Source organism: Camellia sinensis, chromosome 1 (assembly GCF_055761805.1).
Source record: "Camellia sinensis isolate YWXY chromosome 1, ASM5576180v1, whole genome shotgun sequence".
Lineage (NCBI taxonomy): Eukaryota > Viridiplantae > Streptophyta > Magnoliopsida > Ericales > Theaceae > Camellia > Camellia sinensis.
In genome coordinates this window covers 244,539,634-244,556,364 of record NC_138961.1, presented here as the reverse complement: position 1 = coordinate 244,556,364, position 16,731 = coordinate 244,539,634, and the positions used below count along the sequence as shown (strand labels likewise).

At 34.4% G+C, this 16,731-nt stretch overlaps 2 protein-coding genes and 1 long non-coding RNA gene across 3 annotated transcripts; 1 reads left to right on the top strand and 2 right to left on the bottom strand.

Annotated features, from left to right (window-relative positions):
* Nucleotides 1-235: 235 nt before the first annotated feature.
* On the bottom strand, nucleotides 236-6,002 carry LOC114290730 (uncharacterized). The gene is made up of 3 exons (XR_014366650.1): nucleotides 5,633-6,002; nucleotides 829-1,131; nucleotides 236-644 (listed from the first exon to the last, which is right to left on the bottom strand). It is a non-coding gene; the product is annotated as an uncharacterized LOC114290730 (long non-coding RNA).
* On the top strand, nucleotides 1,847-3,922 carry LOC114290728 (RNA exonuclease 4). Its single transcript, XM_028234692.2, has 7 exons — nucleotides 1,847-1,925; nucleotides 2,094-2,245; nucleotides 2,335-2,465; nucleotides 2,576-2,787; nucleotides 2,871-3,077; nucleotides 3,284-3,364; nucleotides 3,453-3,922. The coding sequence occupies exons 1-7, from the start codon at nucleotides 1,903-1,905 to the stop codon at nucleotides 3,697-3,699; spliced, it is 1,053 nt and encodes a 350-aa protein (XP_028090493.1). The 5' UTR covers nucleotides 1,847-1,902; the 3' UTR covers nucleotides 3,700-3,922.
* A 2,775-nt stretch (nucleotides 6,003-8,777) lies between the features above and the next one.
* On the bottom strand, nucleotides 8,778-11,508 carry LOC145790737 (uncharacterized). Its single transcript, XM_082869326.1, has 2 exons — nucleotides 11,071-11,508; nucleotides 8,778-10,161 (listed from the first exon to the last, which is right to left on the bottom strand). The coding sequence occupies exon 2, from the start codon at nucleotides 10,148-10,150 to the stop codon at nucleotides 8,921-8,923; it is 1,230 nt and encodes a 409-aa protein (XP_082725452.1). The 5' UTR covers nucleotides 10,151-10,161; nucleotides 11,071-11,508; the 3' UTR covers nucleotides 8,778-8,920.
* Nucleotides 11,509-16,731: the final 5,223 nt, after the last annotated feature.

The following is a 16,731-nucleotide window of genomic DNA, read 5'->3' as shown; positions in this document are numbered from 1 at the left end:
CTAGATTTCTATAACAACTGGTAGTTAAATTGAACATGAACCAATGAATTTAGTAATATAAATCTTTCTTGAATGCAAATATGCACAAAAAAATTGATAAGACATTTTTATATTTGTCATAAATATTTCAAAACAAAATCATAAAAAGTCCATTAAGTTTTGAAGTAGTTTTCCATAGGAATTTATTGATAGTTTCTTGAAGTTTCTCTTCAATAGTTTTCAAGTATCCGCAATGTTTCCCTAAAACATCAGCAATATGTAATTTTATTTTTTATTAATTTTTGTCAAATTTTCAGAAGATTATCATACCCAACCTAACCGAATAGAAAACGTACCCTGTGTCAACCACACTTTAGGATCATGGCTCTAAATAATCAGGAAGAGTACCTTGTGGTTGTGGAGGTTTGTCATCCCGTGGAAAGCACATTCCCAAGGCTTTTGGTTTGACATTCGAGAGTAGAGAGTGATGGAAAAGCATCATGTAGGTGCAATTAGCAGTCACTGTGAAATACGGTGGACCAAAACGAATCACTGTGAAATATTCTCCAATTACTACACTAACTTTTGCATTGGCATTCACCCAAAAAAACTTTAGCATTGGCAATTGAGAATCTTCAAAGCAAGAATCTGCTGGACCCCCTCCCCTGGTCAAAAGATAGTCCATATTTTAAAAGTCAAACCTCTCTCTCTCTCTCTCTCTCTCTCTCTCTCTTGTGTTGTGTGATGTGTGTCGAGAGTTAATCTTGTACACAGGAATAATACATGCATGCAGTGACTAAAAATGACAAGATAATGCTTAATCCAAATAAAAAAGAAAGAGATAACAACCTGCCATCAAGCTTCTTGATAAGGTGCAGAGTCTCATTTACTTTTGCCAAAAGTATGCAAAGGTTACCGACACGCGTGATTTGAGGATGATTGTGTGTACCCGATGGAGTAGTCTAGCCTTTGAAACCCTGAGTTAACAAAATATTCTATCATAAACAATTTGAACCTTTCTTTATCCACCTCAAATATAGCCCATTCCTCCCATTAAATTCCCTGAATCAAAAAGTTTTCAGGCTCCTTTTTGTGTTGATATTTGGTCCAAATTACTGAAGTAACAGCCACTGAAACAAGAAGTAAAACAACCTACACTAGAAAGGAAAACAAATCAATCCTCAATATTTAATTAACAGAAACAAATATATTTTTCTTTTCAGTCTTGGTCATGTACTCTATAAGTTGCATGCCAGCAGAATTCATCTAAACTTAATGTTTAAACCATAATGACTACTAAACAACAAGTAGTCCACATCAAGACATGTAAATAACTCCTAGGTTTGTCTAGGGGCAACATATATAAGGAATCTCTGTTGGCTGATTAACCAGGGACGGTTCTATATTGTTCTAGTACACAAAGAAAGAGATGGGTGGTGAAATCATTATTATTAAGTACAGTTTGATCCCTAACATAAGGAAATCCACCAATGGTAGTTGTAATGCATATAACATGTAAAATGCATTGACTCAGCCTAGTTCTTACAAAAGAGATGTCAATGTAAGCTTCATTGCAGGAATCGCCTAAGCAGCAACTATTAAGCCAAAGTTGAGAGAGAGAGGGCATGGTAGAAAGATAAATATTCTAGTCGAAACCTGGGGGCCCAACGATTTGGATTACCACGAATGTTTTGCGTTAGGATGATACATCAAGGCCAACGTATCCTAGATACTCCAAAGGTCAGGTAACTTGATTGGCCTTAAGGAATAATTTATTGAGCTCAAGTTGAAGATTTTTATTTTTTTGGCCCTCTCCTACTAATATAAATACCTTCATATCCTCACCTTCTTCTTCAACTCCTCCAAGTCTTCTTATCTCTCAAGTAGGGCTCTGATTCACTAGCTACTTTAGTGGACAACGGAATGGAGTCTTCAGACACTCTTCGGTACATATCCACTCTCCTCCTTTGATACACACAGATATGTACACGGGCCTATTTGATACATATTCACTTCAGATATAATGATTTTAGGCCTGGTTTTCTATTAACATTTTTTACAATGCTAAACAACTACTGCTAAATGTAAGTTTCAATAATGACTTCTGTAACCAGGAACAAGTGCGCAGCATGCTATAGACAGTTCAACAAAATGGAGCATCTAGTGGAACACATGAGGACATCTTATCACTCAGTTCATGAACCCACATGTGGAATTTGCAAGAAACATTGCCGATCATTTGAATCTCTGAGGGAGCATCTCATAGGTAAACTTTTAATTCACAACCAGAGCTCTGCTGATATTTTTCTTCATAAAATTGATCTTGATTACAATGTTACTCATTTGCTTCTTCAGGGCCATTGCCAAAGGCAGAATGTGAAAGGATATTCAAAGAACGAGGATGCGACCTTTGCTTAACCACCCTTAGCAGCCGAAATGCTCTTAGGGTCCACCGAGAGACATGCCAACTCTCACGTCCAAGCCCTGTAAAAATCCTCATACTTGCAATTGAAGCACAAAATGCCCCCTTTTTTTTTCCTTCTTTTTCATTTTCCATAGTGATTCTAAAACACACAACCTATTTTGATTTTTTCAGGGCCTACTTTATCGCATGGCTAACTTAGGCATCTATGATGACTTGAAGATTGACAACAGTAGAACAAAGGTTGCTGCACTTGCTTGCAAAATGGTTGGTGGTGGCAGTGATGGCACCTTAGATCTTTGTGCAAGGGTTTCCCTAATTGATGAATATGAGAACATCATCTTTCACACCTATGTCAAGCCTCATCTTCCTGTCACGAACTATAGGTACTAATGAGTTTATATTGAGATTCCCAAGTAACTGCTGCTTACTAAATACCATACTCTAATCAAGGGTTAATTTTACTTAGGTATGAGACAACAGGCGTACGACCAGAATTCTTAAGAGATGCAATACCACTGAGGCAAGCATCAAGGAAGATCCAAGATTTTTTATGCAATGGTGAACCATTATGGAAAATCCGATCTAGAGGTGGAAAAGCAACAATTCTCATAGGTCATGGCTTGGATCACGATCTTAAATGCTTAGAAGTGGAGTACCCAGCAATAATGATCAGGTAAGCTGAGTAAGGAAGCTTGTGAGTCCTGACATCCAAGATTTCCAGCCATCAGCAGTCCAGTTTTTTAATAGCTATTTGGCATCACTTCGTATTCTATACAATTGAAAGAATTGGACTGTAAAGATATAAACTCATTGCTACAGCCCCATGTTCAAGACTTAAATTAAAATTCAACGATTTTTTCTTTTCTTTTTTTTCTACAGGGACACAGCGAAATATCCTCCACTGATGAAAACAAGCAAACTCAGCAACTCTCTGAAGTACCTAACAAAAGCATACCTCGGGTAATTACCCTTCATGCACTTATGATCCTACAGTCAAAAAATTATTAATATAAGTCTTTCAAGTAGTAACGAAAATTCTGTTTTACAGGTATGACATTCAAACTGGTATACAAGATCCTTATGATGACTGTGTAGCTACAATGAGGCTTTACATGAGAATGAGGTCCCAAGTTCATAAACTGGAGGACTACCCACTTGCTACTGACCCACAGAACCGTAACAATTTTGCACAATGGAGGCAAAGCGAACTTGAGAGAATGAATCCAGAGGAAATGTTGGAAATCTCAAGGTCTGATTTCTATTGTTGGTGCTTGGACTCTAAAGAAAGTTTCTGAATATTGAAGAAGACTAACATGTTCTAGGAGGCAGACATAAAATAGTGAGTCTAAAACTCCACGAGTGAGCAAACCTATAATTATGAAACAATAAACATGGAAATGTAGCTCATTTCCATTATGTATTAACTATGTGAAACAAAATCCATGTACCTTGTTGTGATATTGTATGTGACTTTATAATGAATAATTTACCTTCACTTACTGAAGGTATCTAATAACATTCTATGAGCCGTTTATGGATGAGTATATGAGCAAAATTTATGCGTATAGCTTTGCTTGTTTCAACTTTTGGCTTCATTCTCCATTTTTTGTCATATTCTTGGCATGGTGTTTAATCCTTGGATTTCTGTGACCCTTAAAGTTTTCACAGCTGTGTGAACATAAAATAGATAGCAATTAATTACTTCAGCAACGAAGATGGAATTGAATTAGGGTAATTTTTTAATGATCAAAGTATTAATCTGTTGATGGTAACCCAGTCTAACAATATTGCATATTTGTAACTCATGAAAGCCATGTCTACTACCAGGGATTGGCCAAATGAATAAGGTACTCCCTTACCAGGTATGATGCCTGGGTTCGAGTCTTGCTTGCCATGTGACGAAGCTTCCGCCTCCCCTATTCCCCTCCTACCTATTGTAGAAAGACCCAAAAAAAAAAAAAAGAAGAAGTCAAAGTCGTGACATATATTGGTTTAGGAGTGGTAAATAGTTTTGAATCTAATATTGTTGGCCCTGTTTAGCTGAGCTGTTCACCACTCTCCAGAAAGAAAATGCATAGAGCATATTGGATGAGGAAACCTCAATCAAACTGCCTCATGACCAGTAATCAGATATTTATGCTTTAAGATTCACTTATTTATTTACCAAATTGTTCATTAGAGATCAAGTTTAGTCTCCTTCAGCATATAAAATCCACCACATCATCGAGTCTTTCATCACTTTTATACTCACAATTGTCTCATGCTAGTTTCATTCAACATGTCTTCGATCACATAAAAATGTATACAACACTCCTTTCCTCCTTAAAATATATCCATTTGTTTTCCAAAGATCCAGTTATATGAATTTTTACCAACTCAACAAGGAAGGGGAAAAAATATATACATATATATAAAAAAAAGTCCTACTTGGTTGGGAAAGTGTATGAATTTTTTAATATTACAATTTTTTTTTTTTTTTCTAAATTTAGATACATTTTAAACTAAAACTAGAAGAAATCTAACAGAGAAAATTAGATAACAGGAAACAAATTTAAACATGTAAAGTAAAACCTCTCAACTGACACACATCATCTACAATCTCAATCTGTCAAAGAAGTTGCCATTAATGAACAACCAAATACTTACTAAGTTACTAGTAATTCACAATATGAGCTCATCTAACGGAAACCGATATCCGATCACTTCTCCAGTACTAGCTCTACCAGTTTTGGGATAAGAGAATGCTTCAACATCCTAGGCAAATGGATATGAACCTTTAGGATCGATTACCGGCTTCACCTTCTTACTCTCCAATAAAGGCTTCAATTTCTCTAGGACAGATGTGGCACTAGTATTTTTGGAATTATGAGCCACAATAGCAAGTGTTTTAGTTTGAATTGAAAGGACAACAAACCCGCACATCATTCTGTATGAGAATGAGAATTTTGTACAAAAGTTTTGTTCATATAACATGAATCTGCAAAACAGAAAGATGAACTTTCTGTTGGATGGAAGTGAAGAAGAAACCTGCTATGCTGACCAAGAACAGCTCCAAAGTCCTTAAGGATGAAAACTTGAGTATGCTTGCTAATTTTCTTAGGATTATTATTATTATTCTGAATACAAACTATACAATATGCAGATATGTACACTCAGAATGCAACAAACAACAATCACTGTAAATAAATTTGGATTTTAGTAAATAACAAATAAGATTCAGAATCTTACCTACCAACTATATCGAATACTACATCAAATTTCTCTTCTGATAGGCCTTTGAAGTTCTCTCTGGTGGTGTAATCACCAAGCTCTTCAACAACTCCAATTTCCCACAGCTAGTGCTAGCCAAAGACATGCTTTGTAAACTGACTCTGCCTTGAACAAAGAAAAACACTACATAGGACTTTCAAACAATTTATCAAATACATATAAGGCACACGTATATATATATATATAGAGAGAGAAAGAGAGATTCAAAATAATGGTGTCATGATCTCAGAAGATGAGTTTAGTTTAATTACGTTGATCAAATAGACCTACTGGATACATTTGATTTCAATTTGAGCACGTCCGTGAAGCTTCCGTACTCGCCATGGCCACAACACAATGCTTTCATTTGAATTTTAATAAAATAATACACCGACTCAGATTTTTATTTATTTTTTCAATCATCAACCGACTCCGATTTTGTCTTCCAAACCAAACGCAAAATAAATATAATACTCTCGTTATTATAAATATAAATATCAGTATTGCGTCTCTAAGACCATCTCCAACGCTGAACCAAAATTGATATCAGATTTAAATTTTGATGAAAAATGTACTTTTTCATGCTCCAACCGTTGCATCAAATGAATATCAAAATGAGAAATCAGCAAAAAAAGTATCAAACTGAAAACAAGTTCTGCATTTTACCAAATCACTGTTACTGACCGTTGAAGGAGATACATCGGTTGCCCGGCCGATTGCCCGGCCGGTTGACCAACCGGTCAACCGGTTCATGAGATTAGGCGACGGGTTTGGACTGTGAGGGGTTTGAACTGGCTGAACTGATGGGTTTGAACTGGGCCGTGGCCTGGGCTGTGTAGGTGAACCGGTCAACCGGCTGGTTGACCGGCTGGTTGACCATCCGGTCGCCCGGTCTACGCATCCTACAGGTTTGGTTTGAACAGGTTTGGTTTGACAGGTTTGGTTTTAACAGGTAGAATTGTGGACTTGGAATAATTTGAAATAATTTGAAGGGTGATATAAATTTTAATTTCATTGAAAATATAATTCAAATTGTTATCTTTTATATAAATATTTTAAAATTAGTGGTTTTAGTAAATTTACCGTTGAATGGACAGAGTCTTTTGATAATTTGCCGCTCATATACATCTTTTAAAAAGTAGCCGTTTTAATAAATTTACCGTTGCATGAACAGAGTTTTTTTAAAATTTACCGTTGATAATGTGTGCTATAAAATATATCAGTTTTGTATATCAAGATGACAGAGTCTTTTATTTTGAGAAGAGCATTATATTGTATGTTGTGAATTTTGTTTCTTCTGTGATATTTCTCCACTGAAACTTTAATTTATATTGTATATCATTCTAATATTTTTTACTATTTTACATATTGTATGTATTGTATTTTTTTGAAGTTATGGAAGATTTCCAAATGTTTGAAGAATCACAAATGTTTCAGCACAACACTGATATTAATTTTATGTCGAAAACTTCGCGAGAACAGAACACGCAGAGCAGTGATAATCATTTCATTTCAGAAACTTCTCGTGTTTCTCGTGGTAAAGCATTTACAATTATAGAAGATGAAACTTTATGTAGATCTTGGTTAGCAGTCTCTCAAGATCCCATTACTGGTAATAGTCAGACTATGGTTATATTTTGGGAACGAGTACTTGTTAATTTTAATTCACAATTGAGTGGTGAATCAAATCGAAACTGTATTTCTTTGTCTCACCGTTGGTCTGCCATGCAAATGGCAATTAATAAATTCTGTGGTTTTCTTGAACAAATTCAACTGAGGCAACAAAGTGGAACAACTGAGGCAGACATGGTAACATTTATTTGTGTTATTAAATATCAAATTTCTTCTGTAAACATGTATTTGTTATTAAAATTGTTGTAATTTTTTCTTGTAGGTCGCTGAAGCAAAGCGGATGTATCATGTAATACAGAAAAAACACTTCACATTTGATACATGTTGGGATATTTTGCGCCGAAGTTGTAAGTGGGATGAATTTCGAACACAATCCAAAAAGAGTACGCAACATGCTTATCCATGTTCTAATCCACCAACTGGAGAATCTGATGCATTTCAATCCAACCAGAATAATGTTCTGCACGAAGAACCATCTAATCCATCAACACGACCAATTGGTACTAAAGCAGCGAAAGAGAAGTTGAAGAATCAAACAACCCGCGATAGTAGATTTGATGAAATGGCTGCCAACCAATCCAAAATGGTTGAAGTGTTATCAACTATTTCTGCTAGAACTATTGAGCGAGATGAACAAAAGGCGATCGACCGTAACCAGAAAGCTGCAGACCGTCGAAGAAGGGCCGAAGATAGGGAGGAACAACTAAAACTCCTATCTATGATGAATGAAAGAGAACAACGAAATGAAGATCATAAAATAATGTCAATGGACATGACAAATTTAAATCCAATGCAAAGGACGTACTACGAAGATCTTCAACGACAGATTTTATTTCGAACAACTAATAGGTTACCTTGAAAGGTTCTGTATTTATTGGTTTCATCTATTGGTGTCATCTATTGGAAAAGGAAAAGGAAAAACTGTGTACAATTATATGAAATGTCTCACTTGCATTTTCTATATATGTAAAATGAGAAATTAATTAATTTGTGCTCAGTTTTTGTTTCTTGAGATGGTTGTGATCTATTCTCTACTGCTTCTTTGGATACCATATTGATTGGTAAAAACAAAACACACCAATTGCTAAGTACTTATCATGAATCTAATTCTTCTTCATGGATATGTCAGATAAGGGGCTCATATATTTTTTTTTCTTCTTCATGGGTGTTGTTCTTCTGTTACGCAATCAAGTCCAATGGGCTACATCTTCATATTGTTATAGATGATTATAATTCCAAGGTTTTATAATTTCACCCTTCATTCAATCTGCGTCTTATCTTCATCTCAATGAATCTCCTCTGTTTGATTTCTCAAATAAGAATATGTTGTACATGTACATACAGTATTACAGATAACTACTTACATATAAATACATCCTTTATTCTTTTCTTTGGTTACCATTACACCTTTCAAAAACTTTCATACAAATTTAAGTAATCAGAAACATTAATAACATATTACAGATTATGGTATGAGTGAAGGTCGAAAAGATGGTGCTAAAGTAATACCCAAGCAAGTTCATTTTATATCACATAATATTACAAAATCAGTACATTCATAAAAGAAATTTACCTAACAAAAGGTTGTGAAAATAATACAAGACAAAACAATGGATTAACATTGTGGCACACCGATCAGCAGTCATTATCTGGTTGTGGTGGAGGAGGGAAGTAGTGATGGTATATGTCATTTACACGATGCTCAATTCTATCAATGCGATTGTTTGCCATGTCATGACGTCTTCCAATGTCCAAACGAAACTCACCAAATTGTTCAATTAATGAGTTCTGTGCAGTGGCAAATGTCTCAAACTGAGTACCCAACGAATTGACCTGATTAGCCATTTGATGTTCCCATTCAACGCGTTGATTATAACGTTGTTCTTCTATGGCCAAAAAATCAGTCCAATATTGAGGTGGTTCAGTTGATGGCATCACATTGACAGGAGGATCTTGTCGACCATCATCTGGTGGGACTTCATCCTCTGAATCTTCTGCAGCATTATCATTTCCCATTAAATTGGCGGCTGCACCAGCACGATTCACAGTATATAGCGTAATGGGTGAACGGATTTTGATCTCCATTTCATTTGCAAGATGAATCTTAAAATATTTGAAAATTTTTGTCAAGAGCGCCCCAAACAGTAATGACCGGCCCATTTCTTGATTTGCCAGCACCATTTCTTTCATAATTATGTAAGCCACATCTAACTTCTGCCCAACCTCAAAACAGTATAACAAATAGGCATTAAAATATGGGACCGCATCATGATGTCCTTTTTTCGGAGTGACATTTTCTACAATCCACCGGTGGAGGATGCGAAGATAAGATTTTAAATGTCTTGCTTGTAGACTAGTTCCAGTAAATCTGTTCTGACATATAGTAGTATATACATCAGAACCATTACCGACAATATTAACTAACTCAACCTCAGTCTGAAAATAGGTATTTTCTTCACCTACCTCAACTCCAATAATACGTGCCAAAGTAAGAACATCAAACTGTACACCCTTTCCTTTGACATATGAGATAAGAGTAAAATTTCCATCTTCTTTGTGAGTAACTCTTAGGTGAACATAAAAAAGGGATACTAGCCGTGGATATACCTTTTGGGGTAAATTAATTAAATTTAGCCATCCCATTGATTCAAGTTTACTAACTAGTAGTGCATCATATTGAGGTGGCAGATTGACCCTCCTCCCTGTTACAATAGGTCGGCTTGAGAAATTTTGAAAGGCTAGTTCATGACTTTCACTGAGAAATTCATCTGTAGGATATGACTGATTTTGAGGCTGCTGTTGTTCGCGTCGGTGAGGGTTAGAACTTTCACCAGCTTCTGTTCTCACTCTTTTAGTTCTAGGCATGATGTAAATATCTGTTGAATTTTAATAAAAATGTGCTGTAATGAAGTAATTAACATAAACACTGTCTTTTAAAATGCTCACTGAAAACATGAACTTAGAATTAAAATGTAGACATGTATTTTTAATGAAGCATGGCCACTGAAAATTTAAGAACATAGTAATGTAGTATAAAAGCATGCAGACTCTCTATTCAGTACATATCAAATGAATGTAACATCAAGTACAAATCAAAATATTGTTCTGTAGTGCAGGTTTTAATAAACTATTTTCATTTTAAAAACATTAAAGTAACATGAAGAAAAAATCAAAATGTTGATCTGTAGTTGAGGTTTTAATAAACTAATGTCATTTAAAAAACATTAAACTCAACTCTTGTTCTGTGGTTGAGGTTGAAATGAACTACATTAATTTTGAAGACATGAAAATCAAAATGTTGATCTGTAGTTGAGGTTTTAATAAACTAATGTCATTTAAAAAACATTAAACTCAACTCTTGTTCTGTTCTGTGGTTGAGGTTGAAATGAACTACATTAATTTTGAAGACATGAAAAGCAAAATCTTGATCTGTAGTTGAGTTTTTAATAAACTAATGTCATTTAAAACATGAAACTTAAACAACATAAATTTAAAATCTTGAAAACATTCATTTTCATTTTCATGCCACTCAAATCTTGATCTGTAGTAAAAAACATTCATTTTCAAACATGAAAGGTTTTAATAAATTACATCTATTTTGAAAACAAGAAAGTAACATCAAGTGAAACTTAAACAACATAAATTTAGAAAACATGAAAGTAATTCCTGTCTTCTATAAACCAGTTGAAGAAACCAGTTGAAGAATTGAGTGGCATGCACACTGGAACCAAAAAAAAAAAAAAATTGCAAGGGCCGGTTGACCAACCGGTTGCCCGGTGACTCACCTTGCTCAATAATGCTGCCTGTTTGTTCTGTGGTTGATGATCTGCCTTGTTATTAATGCTGCCTGTTTGTTCTGTGGTTGATGATCTGCCTTGTTTTCAAGAATTGAGTGGCATGCACACTGAAACCAGTTGAAGAATTGAGTGGCATGCAAAATCTTGATCTGCCTTGTTTTCAAGATCTGCCTTGTTCCTCTGTTCCTACTGATGCTGCTTTCCTGATGATGGAGATTCACACTTGAAAATGTAGAGTGTTCCTACTGATGCTGCTTTCGTGATGATGGAGATTCACACTTGAAAATGATGGTGATGGCAATGTTCAGATGATATAGAGGATGGTAGGTGGTTGAATTGATAGCTTCTGAATGGTAGGTGGTTGAATAAATGATTTCATATCATGTAGTTCAATGTGTGTAGGGTCAATGTTGAATGTGGCAGAGAAAAGTAGGTTGAATGCATCAACATCAAACTCATTTACGGATGGCACAAATAATTGATGCCACAATAATGTATGCATTGAATAATGCAAATGCATTGAATTGAAAATAAATATACATACAAATACATTATTGAAGATAAATATATTATTGAAAATAAATACACAAATACATACAAATACATTATTGAAAATAAATATACATACAAATACATTGCATATACATACTGAAATGCACACATAATGTACAATTATAAATATTGAAGATAAATTCCTTACAAAAAAAATTATTAGAATGCACCCTTACTTAATTGAATGCTTCATTTGATGAAAAAATTGAATGCTCCAATCCTCACTTCTTAAAAATGCCAAACCCTTAATCATCAACTATTTTTAAAAATTCCAAACCTATTCCCAAAAGTTTGAGAATCACGAATTTGGTAAGAAGCTTTTTTTTTGCCTTGATTTGATGAAACAAATGTAAAAGTTTGATGTAGATTGGAGGTGATTTTTACTAAATTTGTCATCCAATTTTAATTTGATAAAAGATTGAAGATTCTTAGGAAATGTGTGATTCACTGTTTAAGGATGGAAGGGAATCAATGAGTAATGGTAGGAATATAAATACAAAACACGAGACAGATATGTCTCATATGAAATGTGATGTACATGATATGAGATCCACATATAATACTCATTTCATGTAAAACATATATGTCATTTTTATATTTCATATTTGTGTTCCTACACTTATTGGGGAATCAATAGTGAACCAAACTTGCAACTCCAAAACAGAATTATAGAACTCCAAAACTTAGCAGTCATACTGAAATAAATTATTTTGATGATTGTTATAAATTGAACAGAGAACAATTATGAATATTGAAGATTGGATCACCACAATAGCACATCTAATCACATAACTTCTGCGTTACTTGGTTAATATAGTACATCATAATGAAGATTACAAACAAGACAACCTTCTATTTCTTTACTAAACAAAATTACAAAATATATCTGTGGTGAATCTAGTTTTCACCGCGAAGATGCCACATATGTTCTATTAAATCATTACGGAGGGCATGATATGCATTTTTATCCCTAATACCTAAATGACGAGACAAAAATGATTCAAAGTCATTGGTAGGAGTAGAGGAAAGTTGCACTGGTGTGTTGGTAGATGACATTTCATAATCAAAATCAAGGTGCTCCTCCCTCTCATCTTCAACAATCATATTGTGTAATATAATGCAAGTCTTCATTATGTTGGCAAGCATTTTTGGATCCCAAAAACGTACAGCACCACCTATAATTGCGAATCGAGATTGGAGGACTCCGAATGCCCGCTCGACATCTTTCCTGGCAGACTCTTGCATCATTGCAAAATGTTGTCTCTTTGCTCCTTGGGGAGAAGAAATTGTTTGAACCAGTGTTGCCCATTGCGAGTATATACCATCAGCAAGGTAATAACCCATATCGTAACTATGTCCATTAACAGTATAGTGGACAGAGGGAGCCTTACCTTGGGCAAGATCAGAAAACAAAGGTGACCGGTCTAATACATTCAAGTCATTGTGTGACCTAGGCATTCCAAAAAATGCATGCCAAATCCATAAGTCATAAGAAGCTACTGCGTCAAGAATGATGGTTGGCTTTTTTTGATGGCCTACGTATTGACCTTGCCATGCTTTTGGACAATTTTTCCACTCCCAATGCATGCAATCTAAACTTCCCAACATACCCGGAAACCCCCGAACCTCGCCAATAGCAAGTAACCTAGCAATGTCAGTTGGTGTCGGAGATCTCAGATATTCTACTCCAAAGATTTCAATGACTGAGTAACAAAATTGTTGCAAACTTTGAATGACAGTGCTTTCCCCAATACGTATGTAATCATCAACTGCATCTGCTGCAACACCGTATGATAATATTCTCATCGCTGAAGTCATTTTTTGTAGGGCAGATAATCCAAGTACACGAGCTGCATCTTGTTTTTGAATAAAATATGGATTCTGTGCTTCGATTGCATTCAAAATTCGCAAATACAAAGGACGACGCATTCGAAAACGTCTCCGAAATATTGTAAGTAAATACACTGGATTTACAGCAAAATAATCTGCAAACAATCTGTCATGACCTTGCCTTCTATCTCTGCGTATATACTTGTGACCTACAATAGAACCCCCGATTTTCTTTGAGCTATCACTTGACTTAAGAATCTGAACCATACTACTGGTATTCTGCTCATAAGCTGCTAAAAGTGTAATCATATATTCATCATCAGACTCCTCATCAGAGGAGGAAGAAGAAGAAGAAGAGGATGAAAATGAACTAAATATTATGGATTTCAAAGTATCCATTACCCTCTGCTTTTGTTTAAGATATGATCCTTGTGTAGTTGTGTAAGATATGATCCTTGTCTGGCATATAAATAATAATGTGTTTATATGAGATTTTGGTAAACCAATGGAGGGAAAAAGAAATTGCAAAATAATTAGGAACAAAAACAGAGGGAAATCAAAAAAGAAAAAAAAAATTAAAGATTACCGGTCGACCGGCCGGTTGACCGGCCGGTCAACCAACCGGTCGCCCCCTACCGGTTCACATCCGTCAGTTCACTTGGTCGGTTCAAACAGTTCAGTTGTTGGTTCAGAAAGGTTTTTTAAAAAAAAAAAAATTTTCCTCTACCCGGTCGACCGGTCCGGTCGACCATCAGGTCGACCATCCGGTTGTCCTGACTGATATTTGATGAAGCTGAAGCATTGGAGTGTGAAGTATCAAATTCAGGAAATGGTCATTTTTTAACTCAGATTTGGTGAAATATTAGCTTAACCGTTGGAGATGCTCTAATGAGTCACCACTAATAGAAGATGACCAAGATAATCAATGGGGGAAATGAACCAGCCATCGGTGATGCGGGTGAGAAAAAAAAAAAAAAAATTGTGCGCACCATAATTAGACTATTGTAATAGTTTGAAATTTTGGAAGTATCCTAACCAGCCCTTAATTTCTAGACCCAAAAATTTTCCTTTGACCCTTTGTAGATCCACCTTGGAGATTTACTCTGCGGGTCTACATCAATAATTGGTACCTTAGAAGAAGAAAACAAAATTCGTAGAAGAAAAGGCCTCTCTTTAGAGAAATGCACATCAGGAAATGACAAAAGATTTTGTAAATATTTGTGTCTGTAATTATTTGCGTCTGTCAGTAGTAAGGTTTTTCCTTCACTCACTACTTTAATAGAACAGATGACCCCCACCCTACTCCATTAAAGAAAAGTTGTGAAAATTCTTACACGTGTTTTGTAATAAATTATAGTGTCAAAATTTTATCAAAAAATGAGAATTAAATGATATGCGATGGGGCCCAAAGCAGTACCCGATATCATTATCCTAATCTTTTATTGATAAAATTCAGTTATCCATATCTAGAATAGTAATTTGAGTCAAAGTCTATGCATTTATGGCATAGAAATTTTAGTAACATCTATGGCCTAGGCTTGAGTAGTCTTTTAGACTTTTGAGTCCAAGCTTTTGACATATAGATTTGTATGTATCTATCAACCATGTGTATAAATTAGCATTCATGCAAACAAAAGAAGCAGAATGAAAAATTTCCTTTCACTCCACGTTGTAAAAATTTCCGACTCCTCTCAAAAATTCTAAGTGTTCCATGTCTTTTAGAATTTCAAAGTCTGTAATATAATCTTTGTAAGTATACTATTTATTAATATAAAGTGTGAGTAGTCTCTCTTTTTCCTTAAATATTTCAAAAGGGTAACTCTTCTATTCTAAAAATTTATTTTCTTTTTGGAAAAACTAAGTTTATGGAATGCTTGTTTGCTCATTAATATTACATGCTTTACACCTTCGTAGTATCTGCTGTTTTCTATTATATTACTGAGTGACCTTAGCTGAAGAGCTCGTGTGAGCCGTGGTTAGGCGTTTGAGAGCAAATTGTAGGCAGAAGGGGAAAGGTAAGGAATAGAAAATAAAAATATACTACGTTGAACGAGACTTAGCTTCAAGGTGAGAGTACATGTAATGAAAACAAACATTGCCTAAAAATAGTTTTGCCAAAAAAAAGAATTTTAGAATACAAGGAGAGCAGCCCGAGTAGAAATATTAAGGAAATATTGTTCATAAAAGAATTTAAAAAATCAAAATTGTATGCCTTTAGAAGAAGAACTTAGGATTAAAATTAGAACCAGTACTGAGCTTATACAAGAATTAGAAGATCAAAAATTAAAATATCAATTTCTATTATCATTAGCTTCTGGTAGATCTCTAGAAAATTGTAGTTCGAAAATTTCTCAGCTAAACAGACAGGTAATGGTAAAACAAGAAGCTTTGCAACTAGCTATACAACAGCTTGAAGACTTATTAGCATAACTGTAGAATTAATTAAATAATTCTCAGCCCAATTTCAAAATAGTGGTAGACCACTAACTCATCACCCCCCAAAAAATTGGTATCAGAGCAGTGTTCGGTTTTATGACAGTTTAAGTTAGTTTATTCATTTTGCCTATGGAAATAGAGTATTTTTTTTTTTTGTGACAATTTAGTTATAAATTTCAAATTATAGTAGCTTTTAATAATTTTAAAGTAGGATTTAATTTTGTGTATGAAAAGAGTAGAATATTTAGATTTAGAACTCAGCAATCATAATCATCGTCTTAGCATAGATAAAAATAAATTTCGTTGTAATTTTGAAGGTACTTTTTCACACCAGCTCCATAGTGAACATAATTCTCAACTAAATAGTATCATAGATTATCATATTAATTTTGTAAAAAATATTAAAAAAATGTAGTTAAAATTAGTAATATTTTTATTTCATCTATAGATCATTCTCGTAATACTCGTAGTATAACTAAAGATCAAGATAAAAAATTAGATTATATCCAAGACTAGTGTAGTTTAATTTTACAAAAATGAATAGATTTAAATTTAGAAAAAATTTCCACTAAGCTAGAAATAGAAACTCTAATTTCAACTATAAATACTAGCAGCTCAAAACAAATAGAGTTAGAATTTAAACAACTAATTGAACAAATCCATAGCCAGATAAATCAAATAGCTAAACAAATAGAACAAATCAACCAAATTCAAGATAATTTAAAACAAAAATTAGAAATTTTAGAACAACTAATAAGATCTTAGTTTATGACTAGTGATAAAAAAGCTAATAGGGACTACCAGATTATCTTAAAACAAGCAGAAGACTTC

Excerpts from the sequence above, each read along its gene's own strand:
- LOC145790737 (XM_082869326.1), bottom strand. The coding sequence starts at position 10,150 with ATGCCTAGAACTAAAAGAGTGAGAACAGAAGCTGGTGAAAGTTCTAAC.
- LOC114290728 (XM_028234692.2), top strand. The coding sequence starts at position 1,903 with ATGGAGTCTTCAGACACTCTTCG. Across the intron at positions 2,246-2,334 it reads TCTGAGGGAGCATCTCATAG|GGCCATTGCCAAAGGCAGAA; the intron begins GTAAACTTTTAA and ends TTGCTTCTTCAG. Across the intron at positions 3,365-3,452 it reads CTAACAAAAGCATACCTCGG|GTATGACATTCAAACTGGTA; the intron begins GTAATTACCCTT and ends TCTGTTTTACAG.